The sequence below is a fragment of the Microcaecilia unicolor genome, unplaced genomic scaffold (genome assembly GCF_901765095.1).
Source record: "Microcaecilia unicolor unplaced genomic scaffold, aMicUni1.1, whole genome shotgun sequence".
NCBI classification, from domain to species: Eukaryota; Metazoa; Chordata; class Amphibia; order Gymnophiona; family Siphonopidae; genus Microcaecilia; species Microcaecilia unicolor.
The window spans coordinates 60,944-87,091 of record NW_021963036.1 but is presented as its reverse complement, the minus strand read 5'-3'; the positions used below and the strand labels follow the sequence as shown (position 1 = coordinate 87,091).

The 26,148-nt window shown below is 47.8% G+C and overlaps 1 protein-coding gene across 1 annotated transcript in view; it reads left to right on the top strand.

Moving 5' to 3' along the window:
- Positions 1-26,148, top strand: part of LOC115458807 (chromosome-associated kinesin KIF4-like) — a 210,843-nt gene that overhangs the window by 173,782 nt on the left and 10,913 nt on the right. Inside the window, 2 exon segments of the mRNA XM_030188620.1 lie at positions 24,658-24,735; positions 24,843-24,947. Of these exon segments, the coding sequence (XP_030044480.1) occupies positions 24,658-24,735; positions 24,843-24,947 (183 nt within the window).

Sequence of the window (26,148 nt, the reverse complement as noted above, 5' to 3'; positions counted from 1 at the left end):
CTCTTCAGCTGTCTTGTCTTAGAGCTGAAGAGCCCTAGCCTCTCTAGCCTTTCCTCATAGGGAAGTAGTCTCATCCCCTTCTAATTCCTATATCTATTTTTGAGATGAAATGACCAGAATTGTGATACAAAAGGCATAACCTGTTTTCTTCCCCATTCTTTTCCTAATAATTCCTAACATTTTGTTTGCTTCCTTAGCCACAGCTACACACAACAGAGGATTTTGACATAGTGACACTTAAGACTCTTTTCCTAGGCAGGGACTTCTACTGTGGAATATTTAATTAGTTTGGGTTCTTCCCTACATGCATCACTTGCACTTGCTCACATTAAATATCATCTCCATTTGGATACCCAGACTCATATGGTCCTCTTGCAATTTTTCATAATCTCTTTATGGTTTAAACAGCACTGAATAACTGTGTAGTCAGCAAATTTGATCACCGCGCTTATTCCTGTTTCCAGATCATTATAAATGTTAAACAGCACTGGGTCCCAAGACAGAAAGCCCTGGGGAACCCTACTATTTACCCTTCTCCATTCAGAATATTTGCCCTCTAACCCTATTGTGTTTTGTATATTTTATTGGACTCTTAATCCACAGTAGGAAACTGCCTCCCGTACCATGCTTTTTAAAAATTTCCTCAAGGGTCTTTCATGAAGTCAAATGCTTTCTGAAAATCCAGATACAATATCAACCAGCTCACCTTGTAGAAAATGTAGCAGATTGAGTCTAGATCTTTTTGCTTGACTACCTTTTCAATCCTCAAAGTGAGCCTTCTTGAAGAATCTCACTCCTGATTGTTTTCCTGATGGTCATTTGCTCAGCCAGATGAGTAACAGCTACAGGCCATGTCTTGTAGGGACCTGTAACTATTCTTAGAAGATATGGTGTCTACTAGGATGGTTTTGTCTTTCTTGTCAAAGATAGTCTTTCCATTCCATCTGAACCAGGTAGTGTCTTTCCCTGCCTTTGAAGAACCCACGCAGAATTCACAAATTGGATATATTTCTGCTGCATTATTTGGAAGTCACAAATTAATTTAGGAGGTTGGACAGGCTGTTTTATCTTGTTCCATTGGACTTACAAAGGAGAAGCAGCTTTCAAATCTTCGATGGCCAGCTGGATCAGGTTGCCTATTGAGGTGGCTTGCATTGTTCTGCACAAGTTGGTTCTGGAGGGATTACAGGCACATTACTTGCGGGAACATATGATGCCTTGGGTGGAGGCCCAAGTGGTGGCATCTGAGGATATCTGTAGGGCAGCAACATGGTCATCACCACACTCCAAAATTGGCATGTTTGCCAAAGATGATGCAGCCTTTGACAGAGGTTTGATTCAAGGAGGGGTCTTTGGTGAGTAGCGATAGTTCTGCAGAGATTTTCTTAAGGAGTGTTTTATTTAGTGTTCCATTCTGTGTCATAACCTATTCTGCTTGGGCAATAACTTACACAAGGGTTGCACCAGCCCTTTTACAGGTGATGTCAGTGGAACAACAGAGGGAGGTAGGAAATAGTGAACTTTTCCAGTGATACCACTGATATAAAGGCTGGTGCAGCCTGGAATTCTCCAGTATTTCTCTACCTCTAGCAGATGGTGTAGGTCTGGGATGGTGCAGTAGACCTGACTCCCTGGGACACAAGCTGCAGCTTGCATCCCTTGTGGTTGAGTATTCGGGCTGACACTTCTCTTGGAATTGGAGGTAAAGTTCTCTTCAGCTCCAGAGTCTAGCTTACAGGCTTTAGATTGGCAAGGAAGATAATATAGAAAGTGACACGAGCAGAGCCATTGAACTTGGAAGCATCAAGCAAGCCTGAGAGGGAACCCTTTGAGTGGCTGGCTGGATCTGTGCCTGAGGGGGGGATTGGAGTGGAGGAGTGGCCTAGTGGTTAGGGTGGTGGACTTTGGTCCTGAGGAACTGAGTTTGATTCCCACTTCAGGCAGCTCCTTGTGACTCTGGGTAAGTCACTTAACCCTCCATTGCCCCATGTAAGCCGCATTGAGCCTGCCATGAGTGTGAAAGCGCGGGGTACAAATGTAATAAAAATAAATAAATCCACGTTGGCTTTGTCCTGTTAATCCATGCCTATGTATATGTTCAGTAATTTTGTTCTTTATAATACCCTCTACTCTTTTGCCAAGCACCAAAATCAGGCTCTGGAACCTGTGTATATTGCTTCCTGGCCACTATATGGGTAAATATAATATATCAGGGCATGGTAAGGAGGTAACATTCCTTGATAGAATCAATGACTCCTTTATGGAGCAGCTGGTTCAGGAACCAAAAAAGGAGGAACAATTCTAGACCTAGTCCTTAGTGGAGCGCATGATCTGGTGCAGGAGGTAATGTAGCTGGGGCCACTTGATAAGTGATAAGCTGAACTTTGACACTCTTCCCTTCTACAGACTACTCAGTCAAGCCAGTGCCACCAGGGAAAGATGGCAAGGGATTCTGTTCCCAAGTATATCCTTGTACCCTCCAAAATGATGGATTTCATTCTATCCTAGACCTAAAGGCCCTGAACAAATATCTGGTTATAGAAAGTCCAGGATGTATTCTGTAGGCACCCTGCTTTCCATGATTGAGGCAAGTGTTAGGCTATGCTTCTCTGGACATAATGAATGCTTACACTTATATACAGATACGTCCCACTCAAGGAATTTTCTCAGATTTTAAGTAGGGAAATGCCATTACCAGTATTGAGTCCTGCCCTTCAGCCTCTCATCCACTCCCCAGGTCTTTACCAAGAGCTTCGCCATAGTCACAGCATGTCTGTGTAGGCTGGGAGTGCACGTTTCCCTATTTGGACGATTGCATTGATTCCTGGGCTGTCCTTGGATGTGCTCTTGACCAGCCAGAGAACCATTCAAGTATTAAAGCTACTAGGATTTGTTCTAAACTACCCAAAGTCCCAGCTCCTTTCCGTTCAGCTATTGGAGTTTATTGGAGCCTGTAAGCCCTACTTAAATAGAGTTCAAGACAAGGTCTTGATCGCCATCACCCTGAATGCCTGCCAGAGCAAGAAGGCTATAGTTCAGCAAATATTGGGGTTGTTGGACACCGGTGCCGGAAAGAATATTTGAAGCGGGGGAGTCGGAGAAACTAAACAAATTCTCTGTAACCTTGGAGGATGTAATGGGTCAGTTCAGCAAGCTGAAGAGTAGTAAATCACCGGGACCTGATGGTATTCATCCCAGAGTATTAATAGAACTAAAAAATGAACTTGCGGAGCTACTGTTAGAAATATGCAATCTGTCCCTAAAATCGAGTGTAATACCGGAAGACTGGAGGGTAGCCAATGTTACTCCGATTTTTAAGAAGGGTTCCAGAGGAGATCCGGGAAATTATAGACCGGTGAGTCTGACGTCGGTGCCGGGCAAGATGGTGGAGGCTATTATTAAGAATAAAATTGCAGAGCATATACAAAAACATGGACTGATGAGACAAAGTCAGCACGGATTTAGTGAAGGGAAGTCTTGCCTCACCAATCTAATGCATTTTTTTGAGGGGGTAAGCAAACATGTGGACAATGGGGAGCCGGTTGATATTGTATATCTGGATTTTCAGAAGGCGTTTGACAAAGTGCCGCACGAAAGACTCCTGAAGAAATTGCAGAGTCATGGAATCGGAGGTAGGGTATTATTATGGATTAAGAACTGGTTGAAAGATAGGAAGCAGAGAGTAGGATTGCGTGGCCAGTATTCTCAGTGGAGGAGGGTAGTTAGTGGGGTCCCGCAGGGGTCTGTGCTGGGTCCGTAGCTTTTTTTTTTATTTGAAAGAAGTCTTTATTGTTCAATGAAACATAACGTAACATAACATACATTGCACAAACATCAAATAAGTGCTATTCTATGGTAAGTACAAAAATTCTTGTAAGAGCTTCTCCATTGTGGTGATTATCAGTTTCATCATTCAAATATTAACATCACGTAACTTCAAATTTTATCGTTTATACCATTTTTTCCCCCTTCCCTTCCCCCCCCTCTGACAATCCCCCCCCCCCCCCCCCCCCCACTGCCCACCCTCCCTCCAAAAGGACACAGCTAACCGTTAACAAGCATATTACACTCAGATAATCAACATGCTAAGCTGATAAGTCTTCAGAGGGGACACTGTTCCAAACCAGTTTCCATTTTCCCATCTGATTTTTGCGCTCAGCCATCAATCTCTCCATTTCACTTACATACCTCAGTTTGCGAAGCCAGTTTGTTATTGGGGGAACCCCCTCCCTTCGCCAGTGTGAGGCTACAACCACTCTTGCCGTTCCCACTACATGAGTCGCCAGAGTCTGTTTACATGCTGTTAGGCCTGCAATCCGGGCAGAGAACAGAAACACCTCAGGAACCCATGGGATTGTACCTCCCAACCATTTCTGCATCCTAAAGTGGACCGCTCTCCAAAATGCACGGATTTTGATGCAGCCCCACCATATGTGCCCCATTGTGCCCCTGTGTCCACAGCTCCGCCAGCACATACCCGAGGAGGACGGAAATATCCTCTGTAAACGAGCAGGGGTAAGGTACCACCTGTATAATACTTTCACTGCGTTCTCCTGCAGGGGTACATGTGTCGACACTCTCACCACGCTTCTTTCTATTCTCTCCCATTCAGGTTCCTCCAGGCACCTACCCAGTTCCCTTTCCCATCTATTCCTATGCTCCTCCCTACAAATTGTCTGCTGACTTATGATGAGGTATAAGTGACTGATCAGGCCTCGAGAGGTTGCAAACTTCTCGCACACCTCCTCCAGCTCCAGCGTTTGACGCTTCATCACTTCTCGCACCGCTTTAGTCTGGAGAAAATGCGCCAATTGACGATAGGCAAATTCACCTCCCTCTACCCCTGGGTATCTCTCCTTCAAGGCCTGAAAAGACAGCAATGAGTCCCCATCAAACATTTGACCCCATTTTCTCACCCCTATCTCGTACCATTTAGTAAATACCCCCTTGGTGGTACCCGGTAGGAATAGAGGATTAAAGGCTATGGGAGTGTCACGGGTCAATATGCACTGTCTCTTTGGGAATAAGCTGTCCCAATAATAAAGTGTTGTAGTTATAGATGGGCAGGCTCGCTCCTCCAGAGTTCTGAAAGATTTTGGTAACCACATAATGGCACTCAATGGTTTCTCACCCAAGGAGTGTTGTTCTATATGCACCCATTGACGGTCAGGATAATCCTGATGCCATTCGAGTGCCGCTTTCCCTTGTGCTGCTCTATAGTACCAGGCAAGATTGGGCACTCCCAGCCCCCCCCCTCTCCGCTCTTTGTATAAGAGGGACCTCGCCAGCCTAGGGTGCTTTCCGGCCCAGACGAACCGCACCAATTTATCTTGTAAAGAAGCTATAAATCGCCTGGGCATCATCACAGGCAGCACCTGGAAAAGATATAATAGGCGGGGTAGTATGTTCATTTTGAGAATAGCTATTCGCCCAAACCAGGATATTCCCAGTTCTCCCCAACGCTCTAGGTCCTCTGCAATAGTTTTACCCAAACCCTTATAATTGGCATTAAAGAGTTCCGAGTAGTCCCCAGTCAAATTGACTCCTAAGTACTTGATTTGTTTATGTGCCCATCGGAACGGAAAGGAGATCTTTAGGGTGTCCACCACGTCCTCAGGAAGTGTCACGTTCAGGGCCTCTGATTTGGCCATGTTAACTTTAAACCCTGATACAGCAGAGTATTCCGCCATTATACTCTCAAGATGTGGGAAGGTGGTTAGAGGCCGTGTTATCAGCATCAGTACATCGTCAGCGAATAATGCTATTTTATGGGTTCTATCTGCTATTCTGACTCCTGAGATAGTAGGATCCGAGCGCACTCGAGCTGCAAAAGGCTCCATCACCATAGCAAACAATAAGGGTGATAGAGGGCACCCCTGTCTGGTGCCTCTGTACAGCGTAAACATCTCGGAGTTTCCACCATTGACCCGGACACAGGCCCTTGGGGATTCATAAAAAGCCTGAATCCACCTCCTAAACTGCATTCCAAACCCCATAGTTCCCATTACCTTATGCAGAAAGGGCCAGTGAACCCGGTCAAAGGCTTTCTCTGCGTCGAGGCTTAAAATACAGAGCGGCTTCTGATTTCGCTTAGCTAGGTACATGATGTCCACCACTCTTCTAATATTATCCATCGCTTTCCTGTATGAAACAAAGCCTGTCTGGTCAGGGTGGATAAGCACTGGGAGAATAGGGGCCAGCCGGTTTGCCAGCACCTTGGCCAGGATTTTTACGTCAGCATTTAAGACCGATATAGGTCGATAGGATCCACATTCGCATTTATCTTTTCCTGGTTTAGGTATTACTGCTATCCATGCCTCCATCATAGACATCGGCAGAGGCCCCCCTTTCCCCACCTGGTTAAACAAGTCTGCCAGTAGGGGCGCTAGTTCTGGGGCGAATTTCTTGTAAAATTCATTGGGCAAACCGTCCAACCCAGGTGATTTACTCGATGGCAGGCTACGAATAGCCACCTGAATTTCCTTAGGGGTTACCGGTTCATCTAAGAAAGCCTGCTGATGTTGATTCAAAGAGGACAACTCACTGCCTTGTAAATATTGGTCTACCAAGTCCGGGGGAGGGTTAAGTTCTTGGGCATACAGTTCTTGGTAGAATTCCCTGAACCGCTTACGTATGTGTTCAGATTTATCTAAGTCCCTCCCACCTACTTCACGTATCTTTAAGATAGTCCGCTCGGCTTTTTGCCGGCGCATTCTAATAGCTAGGAGGCGCCCCGCCTTATTGGCAAATTCATACGAGCTCACTCTTGTCTTTGCTTGTAACAAGCCAATTTGTTCTGAGTAGATAGAGTCGAGTAGCTCACGCTGTGCAGTAAGCTCCCGCAGAACTCGTGCCGACCCGCTACCCTTATGTTGAGCCTCTAACCGGCGAATGCTCTCTGTACAACTCGCTATCTGTGCCTTATGGGTCTTGGATTGTTTGCTAGCCAATTTCAGGAAATAACCCCGAGACACCGCCTTCATAGCATCCCACACCGTGCTAAGTGGAGGCCCTGATTCCAGGTTAAACTCAAGATATTCTTGTAGCATTTTTTTATAGCCTTCCACCGCTTCCCCTTCCTGGAGTAAACCTACATTTAATGACCATCTTTTATCCTTGTGCTCTGCTCTAATGTTTGGCAAAGTTACCCACACTGGGGCATGGTCCGAAATGGTCATGCTACCTATCCCCGCTGCAGGTCCCCACTCCACTAATGTGACATCTAGAAAAATATAATCGATACGGGAATAGGAGTTGTGGACTGGTGAATAGAATGTGTAGTCTCGTTGTCTCTGATGTTTCACCCTCCACAAGTCCAATGCACCTAGTGAGGATGCTAGAGATCTCAATGCCTCTGAGTCTTTCTGTCCCTCAACTCTAGGGACTCCTGTACGATCTAGTTTCGAGTCCATCACAGCATTGAAATCCCCACCAATGACAAGGGTGCCCCGTACAAAAGTGGCCAGAGAATTTTTAACTCTCTCAAAGAAGTGTGCCTGTCCATTATTTGGTGCATATATAGATGCAATTGTTAGGTCCACTTGGGCAATTCTAATATGTAAAAAAATATAACGTCCCCCCGGGTCCCTCTTTACTTTAATCACCTGTGCCCCTACTGCTCCATGGATTAATATCGCTACTCCCCCCTTTTTAGATTCTGTTGCTGAGGCGTGGTACACCACTGGATACTCTGAATGGGAGAGAAGTCTTTCATGTCTACCCCTCAGATGTGTTTCCTGCAGGAGAGCCACATGTGGTCTAAGCTGTTTCAATTCTTTATAAAACTTCTGTCGTTTCTGAGACATGTTAAGCCCCTTTACATTATATGATATTATCTTTAAGTCTGTGCCCATCTTTGATTAATTAATCAGGGTTAACCTGTGACATCTTTACATGACCCCTCTGTACCATATCAGCTTTGTTCTCAGCCTTGTCCTCCCCTTCCCCTTCCAGAATCCCCGTCTCCCACCCGCGCCCTCCCCTGATATCCCCCCTCCCCCCATCCCAGTCATTCTCACCACATGAGAGGCCTATGACCCTCAAGTGGGATTCGAGGAAGTTACCCAGCTCCCACACAATCCCCGGCCCCAAGTCCAACCCCCCCCTCCACTCTTAACAGATCTAAACAATCACTGATTCCCCCTCCTCCCCCGCCTTGAACCCACATTCAGGTCCCTTATACTTCAGTATACATCATATTCATATCGTTACCGATTCATTTCTTCTTATAAGTCTTAAGGATATGGCTAGAGGCCTGTCCATCCCAGGTCTCACAGTCTACAGGTCGAGATCCACGCTCACTGCAGCCCTCTACTCTCCAGATCTTTAAAAACACAGTCTCTGATTTCCCATCGAGCCTATGCAGCCCAGGTCAACGATTTTGCTTGCTTCTCTTGGGTGATTCTGGAACTCTTTGCCAGCGTTGAAGCTTCGCCCTTGTGGCGGGCGCCACCGCTCCAGGAGGGGCTTTTGCAGGCACAAGGTCTGCAGCGTGCAAGGTCTCCCATGCCTCCTGTAGGTTTTGCACCCGATGCTTAATGCCCTTCAGTGTAAAGTTCAGAGAAAAAGGAAATCCCCATCTGTACTGTGTCTGATGTTTGTTCAGGATCTCCAGCGCTGGTCTCATCTGCCTTCTTAACTGGAGGGTGTATTGCGACAGGTCTTGATAAACCTGAATCTGGGCTCCTCCATATTCCAAGGTCTTGTTCTTTCTGGCCGATGCCAACACCCTTTCCTTGGTCTCATATTTATGGAACTTCACAATGATATCCCGTGACTGTTGCTCTTTTCGCGCCCCCAGTGCTCTGTGTGCTCTGTCCAATTCACACCGGAACTCTCCGTCCTCCGGGCCCAGCAAGGTGGAACAAAGAGTTTGCACTATTTCTGCTACATTTTCAATTTCACCGCCCTCAGGGACGCCACGAAAGCGAAGATTATTCCGCCGTCCCCGATTCTCAATATCATCTAATTTGTACTCCAGGTGCGCATTTTTATGTTCCATCTCTTGTAGCAGAGTTGCATGTTTTTGTAAAGTTTCGGCGTGTTCATCTATCTTTAGTTCTGCCTCCTCCATTCGGCCCCCCAGCTCCCTAAGGTCGACGCTAAGTGTGTCCATCCGCTCCAATATTTCATCTTTGGATTGTTTGATCTCCATCTGTATATTGGACAGAAACTTGCGGAGTTCGCCGGTCATACCTTTTTTTGGAGGGGGGGCTCGCGCTTCAGACAGGGAAAGCGCCGAGTCCGAGTCCGACGGGGAGGCGCGTTCAGGAGATTCGCGGTGTTTTGCGGCCTTGCCTGCCATGCTTTTCTCCGCTTTCTCCGCTTCTTTTTTCCGCGTAGAAACGGTTTTACTCATGTTGTCAGCTGTTTAGAGGAGGAATCCACTAGCTTTTGCTGTGCTTTTCTCTCGTTAGATCGCTTTTTTCCCCGATAATGCAGTGGAGGGTGAGGGAGCCAAGAAGCTAGGCGACCATGCTTCCCTGTGACGTCACTTCCTCCTGGGTCCGTTGCTTTTTAATGTATTTATAAATGACCTAGAGATGGGAATAACTAGTGAGGTAATTAAATTCGCCGATGACACAAAATTATTCAGGGTCGTCAAGTCGCAGGAGGAATGTGAACGATTACAGGAGGACCTTGCGAGACTGGGAGAATGGGCGTGCAAGTGGCAGATGAAGTTCAATGTTGACAAGTGCAAAGTGATGCATGTGGGTAAGAGGAACCCGAATTATAGCTACGTCTTGCAAGGTTCCACGTTAGGAGTTACGGATCAAGAAAGGGATCTGGGTGTCGTCGTCGATGATACGCTGAAACCTTCTGCTCAGTGTGCTGCTGCGGCTAGGAAAGCGAATAGAATGTTGGGTGTTATTAGGAAGGGTATGGAGTCCAGGTGTGCGGATGTTATAATGCCGTTGTATCGCTCCATGGTGCGACCGCACCTGGAGTATTGTGTTCAGTACTGGTCTCCGTATCTCAAAAAAGATATAGTAGAATTGGAAAAGGTACAGCGAAGGGCGACGAAAATGATAGTGGGGATGGGACGACTTTCCTATGAAGAGAGGCTGAGAAGGCTAGGGCTTTTCAGCTTGGAGAAGAGACGGCTGAGGGGAGATATGATAGAAGTGTATAAAATAATGAGTGGAATGGATCGGGTGGATGTGAAGCGACTGTTCACGCTATCCAAAAATACTAGGACTAGAGGGCATGAGTTGAAGCTACAGTGTGGTAAATTTAAAACGAATCGGAGAGAATTTTTCTTCACCCAACGTGTAATTAGACTCTGGAATTCATTGCCGGAGAACGTGGTACGGGCGGTTAGCTTGACGGAGTTTAAAAAGGGGTTAGATAGATTCCTAAAGGACAAGTCCATAGACCGCTATTAAATGGACTTGGAAAAATTCCGCATTTTTAGGTATAACTTGTCTGGAATGTTTTTACGTTTGGGGAGCGTGCCAGGTGCCCTTGACCTGGATTGGCCACTGTCGGTGACAGGATGCTGGGCTAGATGGACCTTTGGTCTTTCCCAGTATGGCACTACTTATGTACTTATGGACCACATGGCCTCTACAGTGCATGTCACACACATAGCACATCTCCATTTGAGAGAGGCCCAATGAACCATAGTTTCCCAATGCTGTCAAGCTTCAGAGAACCTAGCAGTTGTCATTTGTCACCTAATCTGTAGAAGTCACTCTTGTAGAGGACAATTCAGTCTACTATAATGCCTCTGTATTGCTCCATGGTGCCACCTCGCCTTGAGTATTAGGTTCAGTTTTGGTCGCCATATCTCAAAGATATAGTGGAATTAGAAAAAGTTCAGAGTGACCACAATGATAAAGGGGATGGAAGGGATGATCTATTCCTGGCTAAATCCAAAGGGCTCTATTCTATCCTCCTCCTTCTCGATCTTTCTGCTGCCTTTGATACTATTGATCACAGCCTACTTGACACGCGGTCCTCACTTGGATTTCGGAATTTTGCTATCTCCTGGTTCTCTTCTTATCTCTCACAGCGTACTTTTAGTGTATACTCTGGTGGTTCCTCCTCTTCCTCTATCCCGCTGTCAGTGGGTGTACCTCAAGGATCTGTTCTAGGACCTCTCCTTTTCTCCATCTGTACTTCCTCCCTTGGTGCTTTGATCATCACACGGCTTTCAATATCACCTTTACGCTGATGACTCCCAGATCTACCTCTCCACACCAGTAATCTCGGCAGAAATCCAGTCCAAGGTATCTGCCTGCCTCTCTGACGTTGCTACCTGGATGTTTCACCGCCACCTGAAACTCAATATGTCCAAAACTGAACTCCTTATCTTCCCTCCTAAACCAGGGGCGTAGCTACGGGTGGGCCTGGGTGGGCCCAGGCCCACCCAATCTCAGCTCAGGCCCACCCACGCAACTGACAACTCTCCGGTCCTCTTCCTCTTACCTACCACATTTTTTTTTTAAGTGCGGGCCAGGTCCTGATCCGGAAGTGGGTAGGCGTAGGCATTGTAGCACTGCACGTCGGCACCGCTACTCTGTCACTCCCCATCCGGTCTCACTCTGGAATCTGCTGCTTTGTGCTCCTCCTCCACACTACAGTGCGCATGACGGCATCACAGTGCAGCTGCCCCCCAACACCCAGCTCCAAACCACTAGGCAGAGCGGCAACTTACCAGGGGTAACCTCCTCGCCACCCAAATTATGCAGTTCGAACTCCCCCCTCATCATGGACAACTATTACAGATGAGCGAGGCATTGAGAAGAGGGACGCTGACATTTGATAAACTGGTTTTGGAAAAACAAGATGAGTGATCCTCAAACGTTCTTTCTTCTCAGACTGGCTGAGTTTCATCATGGGGTGAAGTACCGTGAACAAAAGTTGCTAATTATTTTACAACAGTCCCTTGACCACTTGTCATTCTAGAGCTAAGCAGCATTTGGCTGGGAAAGGACAAAAGCACGCTGGGCTTTGTTGTGGAAATCCTGCTATAGGAACCTTTTTACTGGGGCAAAAAAAAAAGTGCATTTAGCAATCACAGATGAAAAGACAGGAGAGGGGAAAAATAGCACGGCATACACAAATCGCAACTGGGAACGTAGTAAAGCAAGTACGTAACGTATGAATTAGGAAACCTGAAGTATCAGGAGATGTGCAGAACTGTACAGAAATGAAGGTTTGCTGAATCTTAAAAGTGCCAAAGAGTTTGCTACAACAGATATCTGTCCGAGTGAGGTATAGTGAAACCAGTTAGACTCTAAGAAAAAAAAACCCTTTGGGAAAGTGCAAATTTGATCCAGGGCATCGAAATCTGTGCCAGCGAGCCAGAGAAAATGTAAAGCTGACCATGCCAACTTTAAACAAAATATTTGTCAGATGTTTCATTCTCTTCCGAGGAGATTGTTTTTGTCCCTGTTTTGTGCTACGTAGTGCTACAAATGGAATTCGTGTTTTGTTGTGTGTGTGTGTGTGTTTTGAAAATTGTCCAGGGTGGTTTGGAAAGCATGAGTCTGCTTCTTTCACTGCTCTCACATGTGTAAAACCATGTGGGGAAGTTACTTCAAACTTACTCACTTAACTGACAGTCTGCCTAAACGTGGACAAGTAAGTATAATGTCTGGAAACTTTGAAGCCATGTTATTTGGTCCTCTGGTTTTGTCATGTGGATCTGCTGCGTGGGAAAATTTGCTGGCTTTCATCACCATCGGTGTTGCGTTCCTCACTGACCCTTCCATGGATGAATCAGCCATTTTTGTTGATCTCCCCCCCCCCCCCCCCCCCCTCCCAAGGCCTTAGCCTCAGCACTCCCCTGCGGCCCCACAACAGCGCACACGGAACGGAGCACAGTGCTTTCTGAATCTGCACCAGTGCCTGCCACCGCCGAAGCACAGCTACCCAGCCCAGGTAAAATATATTTTTAAAATTTTAATGTGTACAGTCTAATGCTGGCTGGTGGTGGGGTTCTGGGTGGGGGTGGGTCCTGCACTGCGTAGGGCAAAAAAAGATATAGGTTGGTGCCTTTGTGGGTTTTTGGATGGGGTTGGTCTTTGCAGTGCAGTGCCTTGGTTAACATTTTTTTAAAAAGTTTTACATGTAATGTAGGTGGGTTTCTGGGTGGAGGTGAACTCTTCAGTGCCCAGGACATTAAAATAAAAAAGGTCTTATATTTAATGCTTGTGTCCTTCAGGGTGGGGTTGGGGAGATGCCAGACCATGGGGGAGATGGATGGGGGTAGGACAGGGCTGATGCTAGGCTACAGGGAGGGGTGGGGGGCAGGGTAGGGCTGATGCCTAGCTATGGGATGGATGCTGGGCTACTGGGATAGATGGGGGGGAGTAGGGAAGGAAAGAAAGGGCAGATTCTGGGCTACGGAGATGGATGGGGGGGATAGGGAGGGGAAAAGCTGATGTTGGGTTAAAGAACAATTTCTAATTTTTATTCCATTATTCTGTAATTGATGAAGGTTGGTCTGTGTATGTCCTGCATGTGTCCGAGTAGGTGAGAGATTCTCCTGGCATGTGGTTTGTGTGGGGATCTATGAGCATGACTTGTCTGGCTTTTCCAATGAGATGTGTAGCGCTGTTGGGGATCTTTGAGTATGACTTGTCTGGCTTTCCCAATGGGATGTGTAGTGCTGTTGTGTATATTCACTGCTGCCTTTGTAAAGGTTCTGTTATTGGAACTGGTGTTAAGGTTTGCAGCATAGGATCTGAGAAGCCTCTGCAGGATTTAGTGTTACTTTACAAAGTACCTGGCAGTGAAGGGATTTTGTTGCTATTATTGAGGTGCTATCAGAATTCCATATCATCATGCTGATCAATCCATAGACTGGTGGGTTGTGTCCATCTACCAGCAGGTGGAGATAGAGAGCAATCCTTTTGCCTCCCTATATGTGGTCATGTGCTGCCGGAAACTCCCCAGTATGTTCTCTATCTCAGCAGGTGGTGGTCACACACAGCAGCAGCTCTGGCTAGGTCTCCAAGCCTAATTTTTAGGTTTTGTTGAGTACCTGGGGTTGAGGGCTCTTCTTGAGCAAGTGCAAACCTGGTGGCGCCAGGTCCCTCCTTTTCTACCCCCTCCCGCTGGCTCCATTAAAAAAAAAAAAATTTTGGACATCCTTAAAGGCGTTTATTTCGACGTTTATTTAAACGTTTATTGCAGCTACTCACTGGGACACCAGGTCGTTACAGCTCGGAGCGAGAAGCAGGTAATTTTTACCTTTTTATAGCGGGCAGGGGGTTCCCCGATCGATCGCCACGTGGCCTATGGCGTCGGAGGGCGAGGGCGCGAAGAATCGCTCCCCGGACCGCGTGTGCTCTTCTAGCGGGGATGCGAGGGTCTTAAAGTCTGATTCGCCCTTGTTGGGTGTCAGTTCGGAGGCCGGTCAGTGTCCCGGGTCTTCCTCCGGTGCGGCGGTTTTTCCCGCCATAAACGCCCATCCCCCGCTGCTCGCCTCCGCCATCTTGGCCGGCCACTCTGCTCGGACGGCTTCTTCTTGGGCCGCCCTTGAGCTGGGAGACGTTAATGCCATGGCCGCCCTTGATTTGGGCGACGGCAAAAAAGCGGCTAAAGTTAAGCGCCGTTCTTCCCGCGCGGCTCCTTCGCGGAGTGTCGCGCCGGACGCCATCTTGGATGCGCAGCATGTTTCTCCCCCGCTCTTGCGAGCGCCGGTTGAGGGTGCGTCTAGGGCTGTGGCCCAGGCTGCTGAAGTGCACAGTCTGGGGGGTTTCTCCCCCGAGTTTATTTTGCTGCTGCATCAGGCCTTCCTTATGCAGAACGCTGCCCCTTCTCCCTTGTCCGATAAAGGGGTTGAGGCCCCCGGAAGTAAACGCCCTCGGGTGGATGCCCAGGCCTTAGAGGACGCTGTTTCCTCTGATGTAGATGAGGGCAGCGTATCTGAGTTCTCCCAACGGTCCTTTGGGGATTCCTTGGAGGAGACGGATTCCCGCTCGGATGGAGCGGATGACCCCTCTGCAGCGCGGATCTTTCGCTGAGAGGATTTGCCCAACCTCTCCCTCAGCCCCTGTTGGCTCCGCCATTATGCTGGGGACGAAGCGCCCGCCTAGAACCTTCCACGTGCATGATGCCATGCACACCTTAATTTCGGCTCAATGGGATGTCCCGGAAGCGAGCCTCAAAGTGGCTAGGGCTATGTCCCGCCTCTATCCTTTGCCTGAAAGTGAACGGGAGGCCTTTCTTTGGCCTACCGTGGATTCTTTAATCACTGCAGTGACTAAGAAAACGGCGTTGCCGGTGGAAGGTGGCACGGCCCTAAAGGACGCCCAAGACAGAAGATTGGAGGCGGCCTTAAGGTCATCCTTCGAGGCGGCTGCCTTAAGTTTGCAGGCCTCAGTTTGCGGCTCCTATGTGGCCAGGGCGTGCCTGACTATGGTGCAGCGGGCTTCCCCCTCGGATCCTTCCTTGAGGGCTGATTGGCCGGCCCTGGAATCGGGCTTGGCTTATTTGGCAGACTTACTGTATGATGTCTTGAGAGCCTCGGCTAAAGGGTATGGCTCAGACAGTCTCTGCGCGGCGGTGGCTTTGGCTGAAACATTGGTCTGCTGACCACGCCTCTAAGTCCCGCCTGGCTAAGTTGCCTTTTAAAGGCAAGCTGCTGTTTGGGGTCGAGCTGGACAAAATTGTGACCGATCTCGGCACGTCTAAGGGCAAGAGGTTACCAGAGGTCAGGGCTCGGGCCAGTGCTCGCCCCGGTATCTCCAGAGGACGGTTTCAGGAAGCCCGTCGGTACCGCCCGGGCAAGTCGGGCTCCTCTGCCCCCTCTTCCTTCAAGAGGAATTTCTCCCCCAAGCAGCATTCCTTTCACAGAGACCGTCGTCCCGGAGGTGCGCCCTCCGGTCCTCCCCCAGAGTCTCGTACCCAATGACGGGGTCCTGGTCCATGGCCCAGTGCAGATTGGAGGGCGCCTGTCCTCGTTTCTGGGCGAGTGGACCAGGGTAACTTCAGACGCTTGGGTGCTGGAAGTCATCAGAGACGGCTACAAGCTAGAGTTCTGCCGACCCTTAAGAGACTGGTTTGTACTCTCTCCCTGCAAGTCTCCGGTCAAAGCTGTGGCAGTGCAGCAGACCTTGGACAATCTGATCCGCCTGGGTGCGGTCGTTCCGGTGCCAGAAAATCAGCTTGGCAAGGGACGTTACTCCATTTACTTTGTGGTACCAAAGAAAGGAGGTTCTGTACGGCCTATCCTCGACCTCAAAGGGGTCAATCGGGCCTTGAAAGTTCGGCACTTTCGCATGGAGACTCTCCGCTCTGTTATAGCGGCAGTGAAGGCAGGGGAGTTCCTGGCATCCTTGGACATCAAGGAAGCGTACTTGCATATTCCCATCTGGCCTCCTCATCAACGCTTTCTGCGTTTTGCAGTCCTGGGCCGACACTTCCAGTTCAGAGCCCTCCCGTTCGGGTTGGCTACTGCTCCGCGGACCTTCTCCAAAGTAATGGTGGTCATCGCGGCCTTCCTGCGGAAGGAAGGAGTACAAGTCCATCCTTATCTGGACGACTGGTTGATCCGAGCCCCCTCTTATGCAGAGTGCGGCAAAGCTGTGGACCGGGTGATTGCTCTTTTGAGCTCCCTGGGGTGGATCATCAACTGGGAGAAAAGCCAGCTGCGCCCGACTCAGTCCCTGGAGTATCTGGGAGTTCGATTCGACACCCAAGTGGGCAGAGTGTTCCTGCCGGACAATCGGATTGTCAAACTTCAGGCTCAGGTGGACCAGTTCCTAGTAGCCTCTCCGCTTCGGGCTTGGGACTATGTGCAGCTGTTGGGCTCTATGACGGCCATGATGGAAGTAGTGCCCTGGGCCAGGGCTCATATGAGACCACTACAACACTCTCTGCTGCAGCGCTGGACTCCGGTGTCGGAGGATTATGCTGTGCGCCTTCCCTTGGACCCAGCAGTGCGCAAGGCGCTGAGCTGGTGGCTGAAGACAGACAAGTTGTCTGCAGGGATGCCTCTTGTGACCCCGGAGTGGATTGTCGTCACGACGGACGCCTCTTTGACGGGCTGGGGAGCCCACTGCTTGGAAAGGACAGCGCAGGGGCTCTGGTCTCCTGCAGAGGCAAAGTGGTCTATCAACCTCCTGGAACTCAGAGCCATTCGGTTGGCGCTTTTGGAGTTCCTCCCGGTACTGGCGTTGAAGCCAGTACGGGTCCTGTCGGACAATGCCACGGCTGTGGCCTATGTCAACCGCCAGGGAGGTACCAAGAGCGCCCCTCTAGCCAAGGAAGCCATGAATCTATGCCAGTGGGCGGAAGCGAACCTGGAACAGCTGTCAGCTGCCCACATTGCCGGAGTCATGAATGTCAAGGCGGACTTTCTCAGTCGCCATACCTTGGATCCCGGAGAGTGGCAGTTATCGGCTCAGGCGTTCTTGGACATCACGAAGCGCTGGGGCCAGCCGAGCCTAGATCTGATGACGTCATCGGCCAATTGCCAAGTGCCGCGCTTTTTCAGCAGAGGACGGGACCCTCAATCTCTGGGAGTAGATGCTCTTCTCCAACAGTGGCCGGCACAAGAGCTTCTCTATGTGTTCCCGCCCTGGCCCATGTTGGGCAGGGTACTAGACCGGGTGGCAAAGCATCCGGTCCGGACTGGCCCAGACGTCCCTGGTATGCGGACTTGATCAGGCTCTCAGTGGACGACCCTCTGCGGCTGCCAGTGGAGCAGGACCTGTTGCATCAGGGTCCCGTGATGATGGAGCCTCCCCCTTTGGTCTTACGGCCTGGCTATTGAGCGGCAGCGTCTGAGGAAGAAGGGCTTCTCAGACAAGGTCATCGCCACTATGCTGAGAGCAAGGAAGCGCTCTACTTCTACTGCTTACGCCAGGGTTTGGCGTACCTTTGCAGCGTGGTGTGAAGCAGGCTCACTTTCTCCCTTCACTGCTCCAATTTCTTCAGTGCTGGCGTTCCTGCAAGAAGGTCTGGAGAAAGGCCTGTCGCTCAGTTCCCTTAAAGTCCAGGTAGCGGCTCTGGCTTGCTTCGGGGGCCGCCTGAAGGGTGCTTCCCTGGCTTCGCAGCCAGATGTGGTACGTTTTCTCAAGGGAGTTAATCACCTGCGCCCTCCTCTGCACTCAGTGGTGCCTACGTGGAATCTCAACCTGGTGCTAAGAGCCTTGCAGAAGCCACCTTTTGAACCCTTGTCGAGGGCATCTCTGAAAGACCTGACGTTGAAAGCAGTCTTTTTGGTGGCTATCACTTCAGCCAGAAGAGTTTCCGAGCTCCAGGCACTCTCATGTCAAGAGCCTTTTCTGCAGTTCACTGAGGCAGGAGTGACTATTCGCACAGTGCCTTCCTTCCTGCCCAAGATTGTTTCTCGCTTCCATGTGAATCAGCAGCTCTGTCTCCCTTCCTTTCGTAGGGAGGACTACCCAGAGGAATACTCTGCTCTGAAATATCTGGATGTGAGACGAGTCATCATCAGATACTTGGAAGTGACCAATGATTTCCGGAAATCGGATCATCTGTTTGTCCTGTTTGCAGGTCCTCGTAGGGGTCTGCAGGCTGCTAAGCCTACAGTGGCAAGATGGGTCAAAGAAGCCATTGCAGCGGCTTATGTGGCCGCGGGGAAGGTGCCGCCTATCCAGCTGAAGGCTCACTCCACTAGAGCTCAGGCGGCCTCGATGGCAGAGGCTGGGTCCGTCTCCTTGGAAGACATTTGCAAGGCGGCAACTTGGGCATCAGCCCATACCTTCTCCAGGCATTACCGCTTGACTGTGGCTGCTCGGGCGGAGGCCCGGTTTGGAGCTTCAGTGTTGAGGTCAGGGATTTCAATGTCCCGCCCTGGGTGAGTACTGCTTCGGTATATCCCACCAGTCTATGGATTGATCAGCATGATGATATGGAAGGTAAAATTATGTATCATACCTGATAATTTTCTTTCCATTAATCATAGCTGATCAATCCATAGCCCCTCCCAGATATCTGTACTGTTTATATTCTGGTTGCATTTCAGATTCAAGTTTAGTCTTCAGTTCCTGTTCAGGAGGACTTCGTGTTCAAGTTTTTTCAATTGGATTCTTCAAGAGTTGAGACGAGTTTGTGTTACAGTGAGCTGCTGCATTCCTCTCCCCTCCGTTTTACGGGGCTGGATTGAGACATAAATTCTGCCGGCGCTCCCTCCCGCTTCGTGCGGCTGTAGGGCAGCTTTGTACCCCTCCCGCTTCGGCGGTGTTAGGGTCAGTCAGCTCCTCCCGCGGTTGCGGTTGCAGGATAAGCCAGATCCCCCCGCATCGGCGGGGTGGTGTCCCTCCCCCGCTCCGCGGGGATGAGCTGGACGGATTCCCCTCCCCCACTTGTGTGGGGATGAGCTGGGTTAATTCCCCTCCCCCGTTTCGGCAGTGGTGAGCTGGGCAGAGTGTCCCTTTGTGGGTGTAATTCTCTAAGTGCTGAGTCCTGCGGATGGAGCTTGGATATCGACATACTGAGGAGTTTCCGGCAGCACATGACCACATATAGGGAGGCAAAAGGATTGCTCTCTATCTCCACCTGCTGGTAGATGGACACAACCCACCAGTCTATGGATTGATCAGCTATGGTTAATGGAAAGAAAATTATCAGGTATGATACATAATTTTACCTTTGAATACATTGCTGTACATCATTGCTGTAATTATATTGCAGGATCCTGTCACATGCATTGATATGTTTGCCATTATAGTAGATCTATGTCTGGTCAAATTTGATATGGCATAATGTAAATATATTTAAAAATATCGATTCTCCTTTAAGTATGTCTGTGGTTTGTCGATGCAGGGCAGCTGTTGGGCAGACTACTTAGCAATTCATCATCAAGTGGAGGAGTGGCCTAGTGGTTAGGGTGGTGGACTTTGGTCCTGGGGAACTCAGGAACTGAGTTCGATTCCCACTTCAGGCACAGGCAGCTCCTTGTGACTCTGGGCAAGTCACTTAACCCTCCATTGCCCCATGTAAGCTGCATTGAGCCTGCCATGAGTGGGAAAGCGCGGGGTACAAATATTTAAAAAAAAAGTGCATTCTAAGGCATTATTTTGTAGTATCCCAAGAAACACTAGTCATACCTATATGCACAGTGCCCACCCAAAATGTCAGGTCTGGCTACGCCACTGTCCTAAACCAACCTCTCCCCTTCCCCCATTCTCTATTTGTCGACAACACGCTCATTCTTCCTGTCTCGTCTGCTCGCAACCTTGGGGTCATCTTCGACTCCTCCCTCTCCTTCTCTGCCCATATTCAGCAGATTGCTAAAACCTGTCGTTTCTTCCTTTATAACATTGCCAGAATTTGCCCTTAACTTTCTGAACACGCTATCAGAGCCCTCATCCACACTCTCATCACCTCTCGCTTAGACTACTGCAACTTGCTTCTCTGAGGTCTTCCACTCAGCCATCTGTGTCCTCTTCAATCTGTTGAAAACTCTGCCGCACGACTAATATTTCGCCAAAGTCGTTATGCCCATATCAGCCCTCTCCTGAAATCACTTCACTGGCTCCCTATCCATTTCCGTATACAATTCAAGCTCCTACTACTACTACCACTTAACATTTCTAGAGCGCTACTAGGGTTTCGCAGGGCTGTACAGTTTAACAAGGAAGGACAGTCCCTGCTCAAAGGAGCTTACAATCTAAAGGACGAAATGTCAAGTTGGGGCAGTCTAGATTTCCTAAATAAGAGGTATGGTGGTTAGGTGCTGAAGGCGACATTGAAGAGATGGGCTTTGAGTAAGGATTTGAAGATGGGCAGGGAGGGGGCCTGGCGAATGGGCTCAGGGAGTTTATTCCAGGCATGGGGTGAGGCAAGGCAGAAAGGGCGGAGCCTGGAGTTGGCGGTGGTGGAGAGAGGTACTGAAAGGAGGGATTTGTCTTGAGAGCAGAGGTTACGGGTAGGAACATAGGGGGAGATGAGGGTAGAGAGGTAGGGAGGGGCTGCAGATCGAGTGCATTTGTAGGTTAGTAGGAGAAGCTTGAACTGTATGCGGTACCTAATCGGAAGCCAGTGAAGTGATTTGAGGAGAGGGGTGATTTGAGTATATCGGTCCAGGCGGAAGGTTAGACGTGCAGCAGAGTTCTGAACGGACTGAAGGAGGGATAGATGGGAGGCCAGTGAGTAGTAGGTTGCAGTTGTCAAGGCGAGAGGTAATGAGAGAGTGGATGAGAGTTCGGGTGGTGTGCTCAGAGAGGAAAGGGCGAATTTTGCTAATGTTATAGAGGAAGAAGCGACAGGTCTTGGCTATCTGCTGGATATGCGCAAAGAAGGAGAGGGAGGAGTCGAAGATGACTCAGAGGTTGCGGGCAGAATACACTTATAGGTCTTGTTGACCTATAAGTGTATTCACTCTGCAGCCCCTCACTACCTCTCCACCCTCATCTCTCCCTACACTCCTTCCGAGGAACTCCGTTCACTAGGCAAATCTCTTCTAATTGTACCCTTCTCCTCCATCGCTAATTCCAGACTCCGTTCCTTTTATGTTGCTGCACCTTATGCCTGGAATAGACTTCCTGAGCCAATACGTCAAGCTCCATCTCTGGCTGCCCTCAAATCCAGGCTAAAGGCCTACCTGTTTGATGCTGCTTTCGACTCCTGACTTGTAACTTTTATCTTATCCTTATGTGTCCTTCTGTCTGTCCTTCCCTTATCCTTTTTGGTCATGATTTAGATTGTACGCTCTTTAGAGCAGGGACTGTCTTTTTCATGTTCAATTGTAAAGCGCTGCGTACGACTGGTAGTGCTATAGAAGTGATTTATAGTAGTAGTAGTTAATAAAGAGGTTAGGAAAAGAGACAGCTGAGGAGAGAGATGATTGAGGTCTACAAAATACTGAGTGGTGTAGAAAAAATAGAAGTGATCTTTTACTCTTTCAAAAACTACAAAGACTAGGACACTTAATGAAGTTACTTGAAAATACTTTTAAAACAAATGGGAGGAATTTTTTTTTTTTCACTCAACTGCATGAGTGGTCTCTAAACATGGACATTGTTCCGAAAGCGGGGCAACCCCTTGGTGGATCTCTTTGCCACTCATCTCAACAGTCCATCAGTTCTACTCTATGCTGAGATTACATGGCAGGCTAGCATAGAACACCCTCCTTCATTGGGTGGAATGATCTTCTGTATATATATCCTCCATCTTCTCATAGGAAAGACTTTTTTGAAACTCAGAACCAGGGAACCATGATCCTCGTGTCTTTTTGGCCGAGGCAGATATGGTTTCTTCTACTTCTGGAGCTAGCCTCCAAACAACTGTGGAGACTGGAGTCATTTCTGACCCTCATCACACTGAATGAGTGGTCTCTTTGGCTAGCATCGTCCAGCTGCATGAGGGTGTCTCCAGGGTTCTGCTTGCTTCCAGGAAAAAAGAGATTCCACCAATAAGTCATAATTTCAAATGGAATCTGTTTGCTGTCTAGTGTGAGGGCAAGGCATTAGATCCCTTTTTCTGCCCTGCACAAAAACTGCTTGAATACCATCCTTTTGAATCTGATCTCAAAACCAACTGTGTAAGAGTTCGTCAGTGCAGTTGGCACTTACCACCATGTGTAAGGTAAACCCATCTCTCTACAGCCTCTAGTTCAGTTTGAGAGGTTTACTTTTGATGAAACCCCCAATCAAACCTTCCACTGTGCCCTTGGACTTCGTTATCCTCACCCAGCTGATGAAAGCTCCTTTTGAGCCACTTGACACTTGCCACCTGAAGGTTAGCAAGCTTCAGACCATAGTAATTGATCCACATCATACATGTCATCATAAAAGTGGTTCTTTACACCCATCTTACTACTACTACTACTACTACTACTAATAGCATGTATATAGCACTACCAGACACACGCAGCGCTGAACACTTGACATAGAGAGACAGTCCCTGCCCAAAGAGCTTACAATCTAGGTAAAACGGACAGACAAGACATTACGGGCAAGGGAATTACAGGGTAAAGAGGAACAGGGAGGAGAAGGGCAAATGAGTAGTGGTTAGGAGCTAAAGGCAGTAGTGAAAAGGTGAGCTTTCAGCATAGATTTAAAAACAGGTAGAGATGGAGCTAGACGTATGGGTTCGGGAAGATGGTTCCAGGCATAAGGTGCCGCAAGACAAAAGGAACGAAGTTCCTTCTGAAGGTAGTGTTAGATTTCCACTTTAATCAGTTGGTTCTGCCAGCATTTTTTCCAAAAATCTTGCTTATCCTTGTGAAAGCGTAATACACACTTTGGACTGCAAGCAAGCCTTAGCTTTCTCTCTGGAGCGAACTAAAGCCCATAGACAGTTCAGCTTTTTGTTTCATTTAACCCAAACAGGATGGGGGCAGCCATTGGTAAAAGCATTTTATCTAATTGGCTAGCAGATTGTATCTCCTTTACTTATGCCCAGGCTAGGCTGACTCTGGAGGGTCGTGTCATGGCTCACAATGTCAGCCATGGCTGTATCAATATCCCACTTGAAATTAGCCTCCACTGAGGAGATTTGCAAAGGTGCAACATGGTCTTCAGTCCATACATTCACATCTCACTACTACCTTGAGCAGGATTCCCAACATGGCGGTCAGTTCGGTTAGACAGTTCTGCAGAATTTGAAGTCTAGAATCCAGTTCCCCACCTTCCTAGGTCAGTTTTCATTCTGTTCCAGGCTGCACCTACACAACAGGATTTGTATATAAGTTCTAGGTTAATTGGTACCTGGTTGGTCTTGTGCACACGCCTTTGGAGAGTTATCCTTGGTGCGAGAGGATATTACATCACTTGGAATGTAGGTCTTGGCTACAGGATCACTTTCTGTAGCTCAGAGCATCAGAACTAAAGACATTTATGTGCATCTCACAGACACCACTAGCACAGGTGAAAACCTGTTTGGTGACAAAGTTAGATGGTAAAAGTGGTTAGGTAAAAAAAAAAAAAAATTCCAAACAAGAAATGGAAGAGAGCATCAGTATGGCAGAAAACACTTTATTGGTGAAATATCTTTCCTATCTATAGTGGGTTCCGAACACTTTAATGGTTACTAGTCACAATAAATCTCTTATTTCAAACATTGGTCTCCTTGAAAATTACTATAAAGTGCTTACAAGTCATTCAATTAAATCTTTCATGGATACGTCCCAGGGAACAAGAAACCCTGCTTGGTGGCTCGAACTGCTCAAGCGAGCCCCACCTAGTAAAGCGGAACTGTCAGCACTGCAGTATCAAACATCCCTTTTTAAATCCACACCACTTCTTTATTTATCCCGTGGTTCAACTGTTCGCCACCTATAAATATGCAGAAACCCGACACGGCCAGAGTTGCTTTAAGATGGTAAAAAAACCCAAAACAATGACTTCTAGGAAGTGTGTAAAATCTAATTTTGGTATCTAGAATTCCATGTAGAAAGTCACAGTTGCTATACATCTCTTGTGATGTCCGTTACATGCTTTTCTGAGCTCTTAGGAAGCTACTCCAGATGTGGCACCATTGGATAACATTGTCAATGTGTGGCTGATGTATCATACTGTCCACAGAGAACCCCTGTTACAGATAAACATGGCCTTGTAGCTAAACTTACAGATAAAGCAATTTGGTTACAGAATGGGCTTGACATATAGCTGCCCTTATGCTGAGCACACAAGTGGAAAGATTCATAATTCCCCATATGTTCTTACATCCCTCTCTGAATTTAGCATTCCTGTTTGATTCATCTTAAAGAATTTTTCATTTGGCTTACAGGATGAGGAGCTTGAGAAAATGAGAGAACTTTGTGAGAAAAACCAGCATCTCATCCAAGAGAATGAATTATTGAAGCAGGTACTTTGTTTCTTTAACCCTCCATGTCTCCTCCTCCAGATTCTTCCTTTTGCCTTGGCCCACTTTTACCAACTCCTGTAGTAACATCCAATTTCCTCTTTTTACAGAAACTAACCCTGATTCAGGTGGCAAGTGGGAAGAAACTGTGTGGACTCAAGAATGATGTGGTCATTGATATCTCTGATTCACCCTTTGATTATGTCCCTCCTAAGGTAACGTGAACATGTGCTCTTAATGTATAAAGTAAGGACATGGCTCTTTACAGCTATCTTTTATTTAGGAGAAGGGGTGGAATGATCGCAAGTGCACTATAGGGATAGGAAGAATAATCCAAATCATAGTTGCCTGATGCTAGGGTCCACCTTGGGAGTCAGCACCCAAGAAAAAGATCTAAGTGTCATTGTAGACAATATGCTGAAATTTTATGTCCAGTGTGCGGTGGCAGCCAAAAAAAGCAAACTATTCTAGGAAAGAGATCGTAAATAAGACCAATGCCTCTGTATCACTCCATGGTGCAACCTCACCTTGAGTATTGCTTTCAATTGTAGTCATATCTCCAAAGATATAGCAGAATTTAGAAAAGGTTCAAAAAAGAGCGATCAGAATGATAAATGGGATGGAACACCTCTCATTTGAGGCAAGGCTAAAGAGGTTAGGGCTTTTCAGCTTGGAAAAGAGATGATTGAGGTCTACAGAATCCTGAGTAGTGTAGAACGGTAAAAGTGAATTGATTTTTTTTACTCTTTCAAAAGTACGGACTATGGGACACTCAATGAAATTACATTGAAATACTTTTAAAACAAATAGGAAGAAATATTTTTTCACTCAAAGAATAGTTAAGCTCTGGAACTCAATGCCGGAGGATATAGTAACGGCGGTTAGCGTATCTAAAAAGGTTTGAGAGAGACATTTATTTTATTACATGGGGGAAGCCATTGCTTGCCCCGGGATTGGTAGTATGTAATGTTACTACTATTTGGGTTTCTGCTGGTATCTGTGACCTGGATTGGCCACTGTTGGAAACAGGACACTGTGGTAGATGGTCCATTTTGTCTGACCTAGTATGGCTATTCTATTTTACTTGTTTATTTTTAATGAAAGTTTAAACGTAATGCAACAAACGGACCCCCCCCCCCCCCCACTCCCACTACAATTGTCTCAATCCCCAAACCTATACAGGAAAATAGCTAATAACATACTGTCACTCTTCAGTATGAGGCTCATAACATCAATTACAAGTAACTCATACTCCCTCCCCCCTTCCCCCCCCCCTCGTGTCTAGTATTAAGCTAATAGAACAAAACTGTTACAATGTGAGTAAGACAAACTCCCAATTCCAAGAGGTCATAACTCTCTCAATACGGAGCAGGCAAACTCGAGCCAGCCAATATATGCCTCCCATGTCTTATGGAA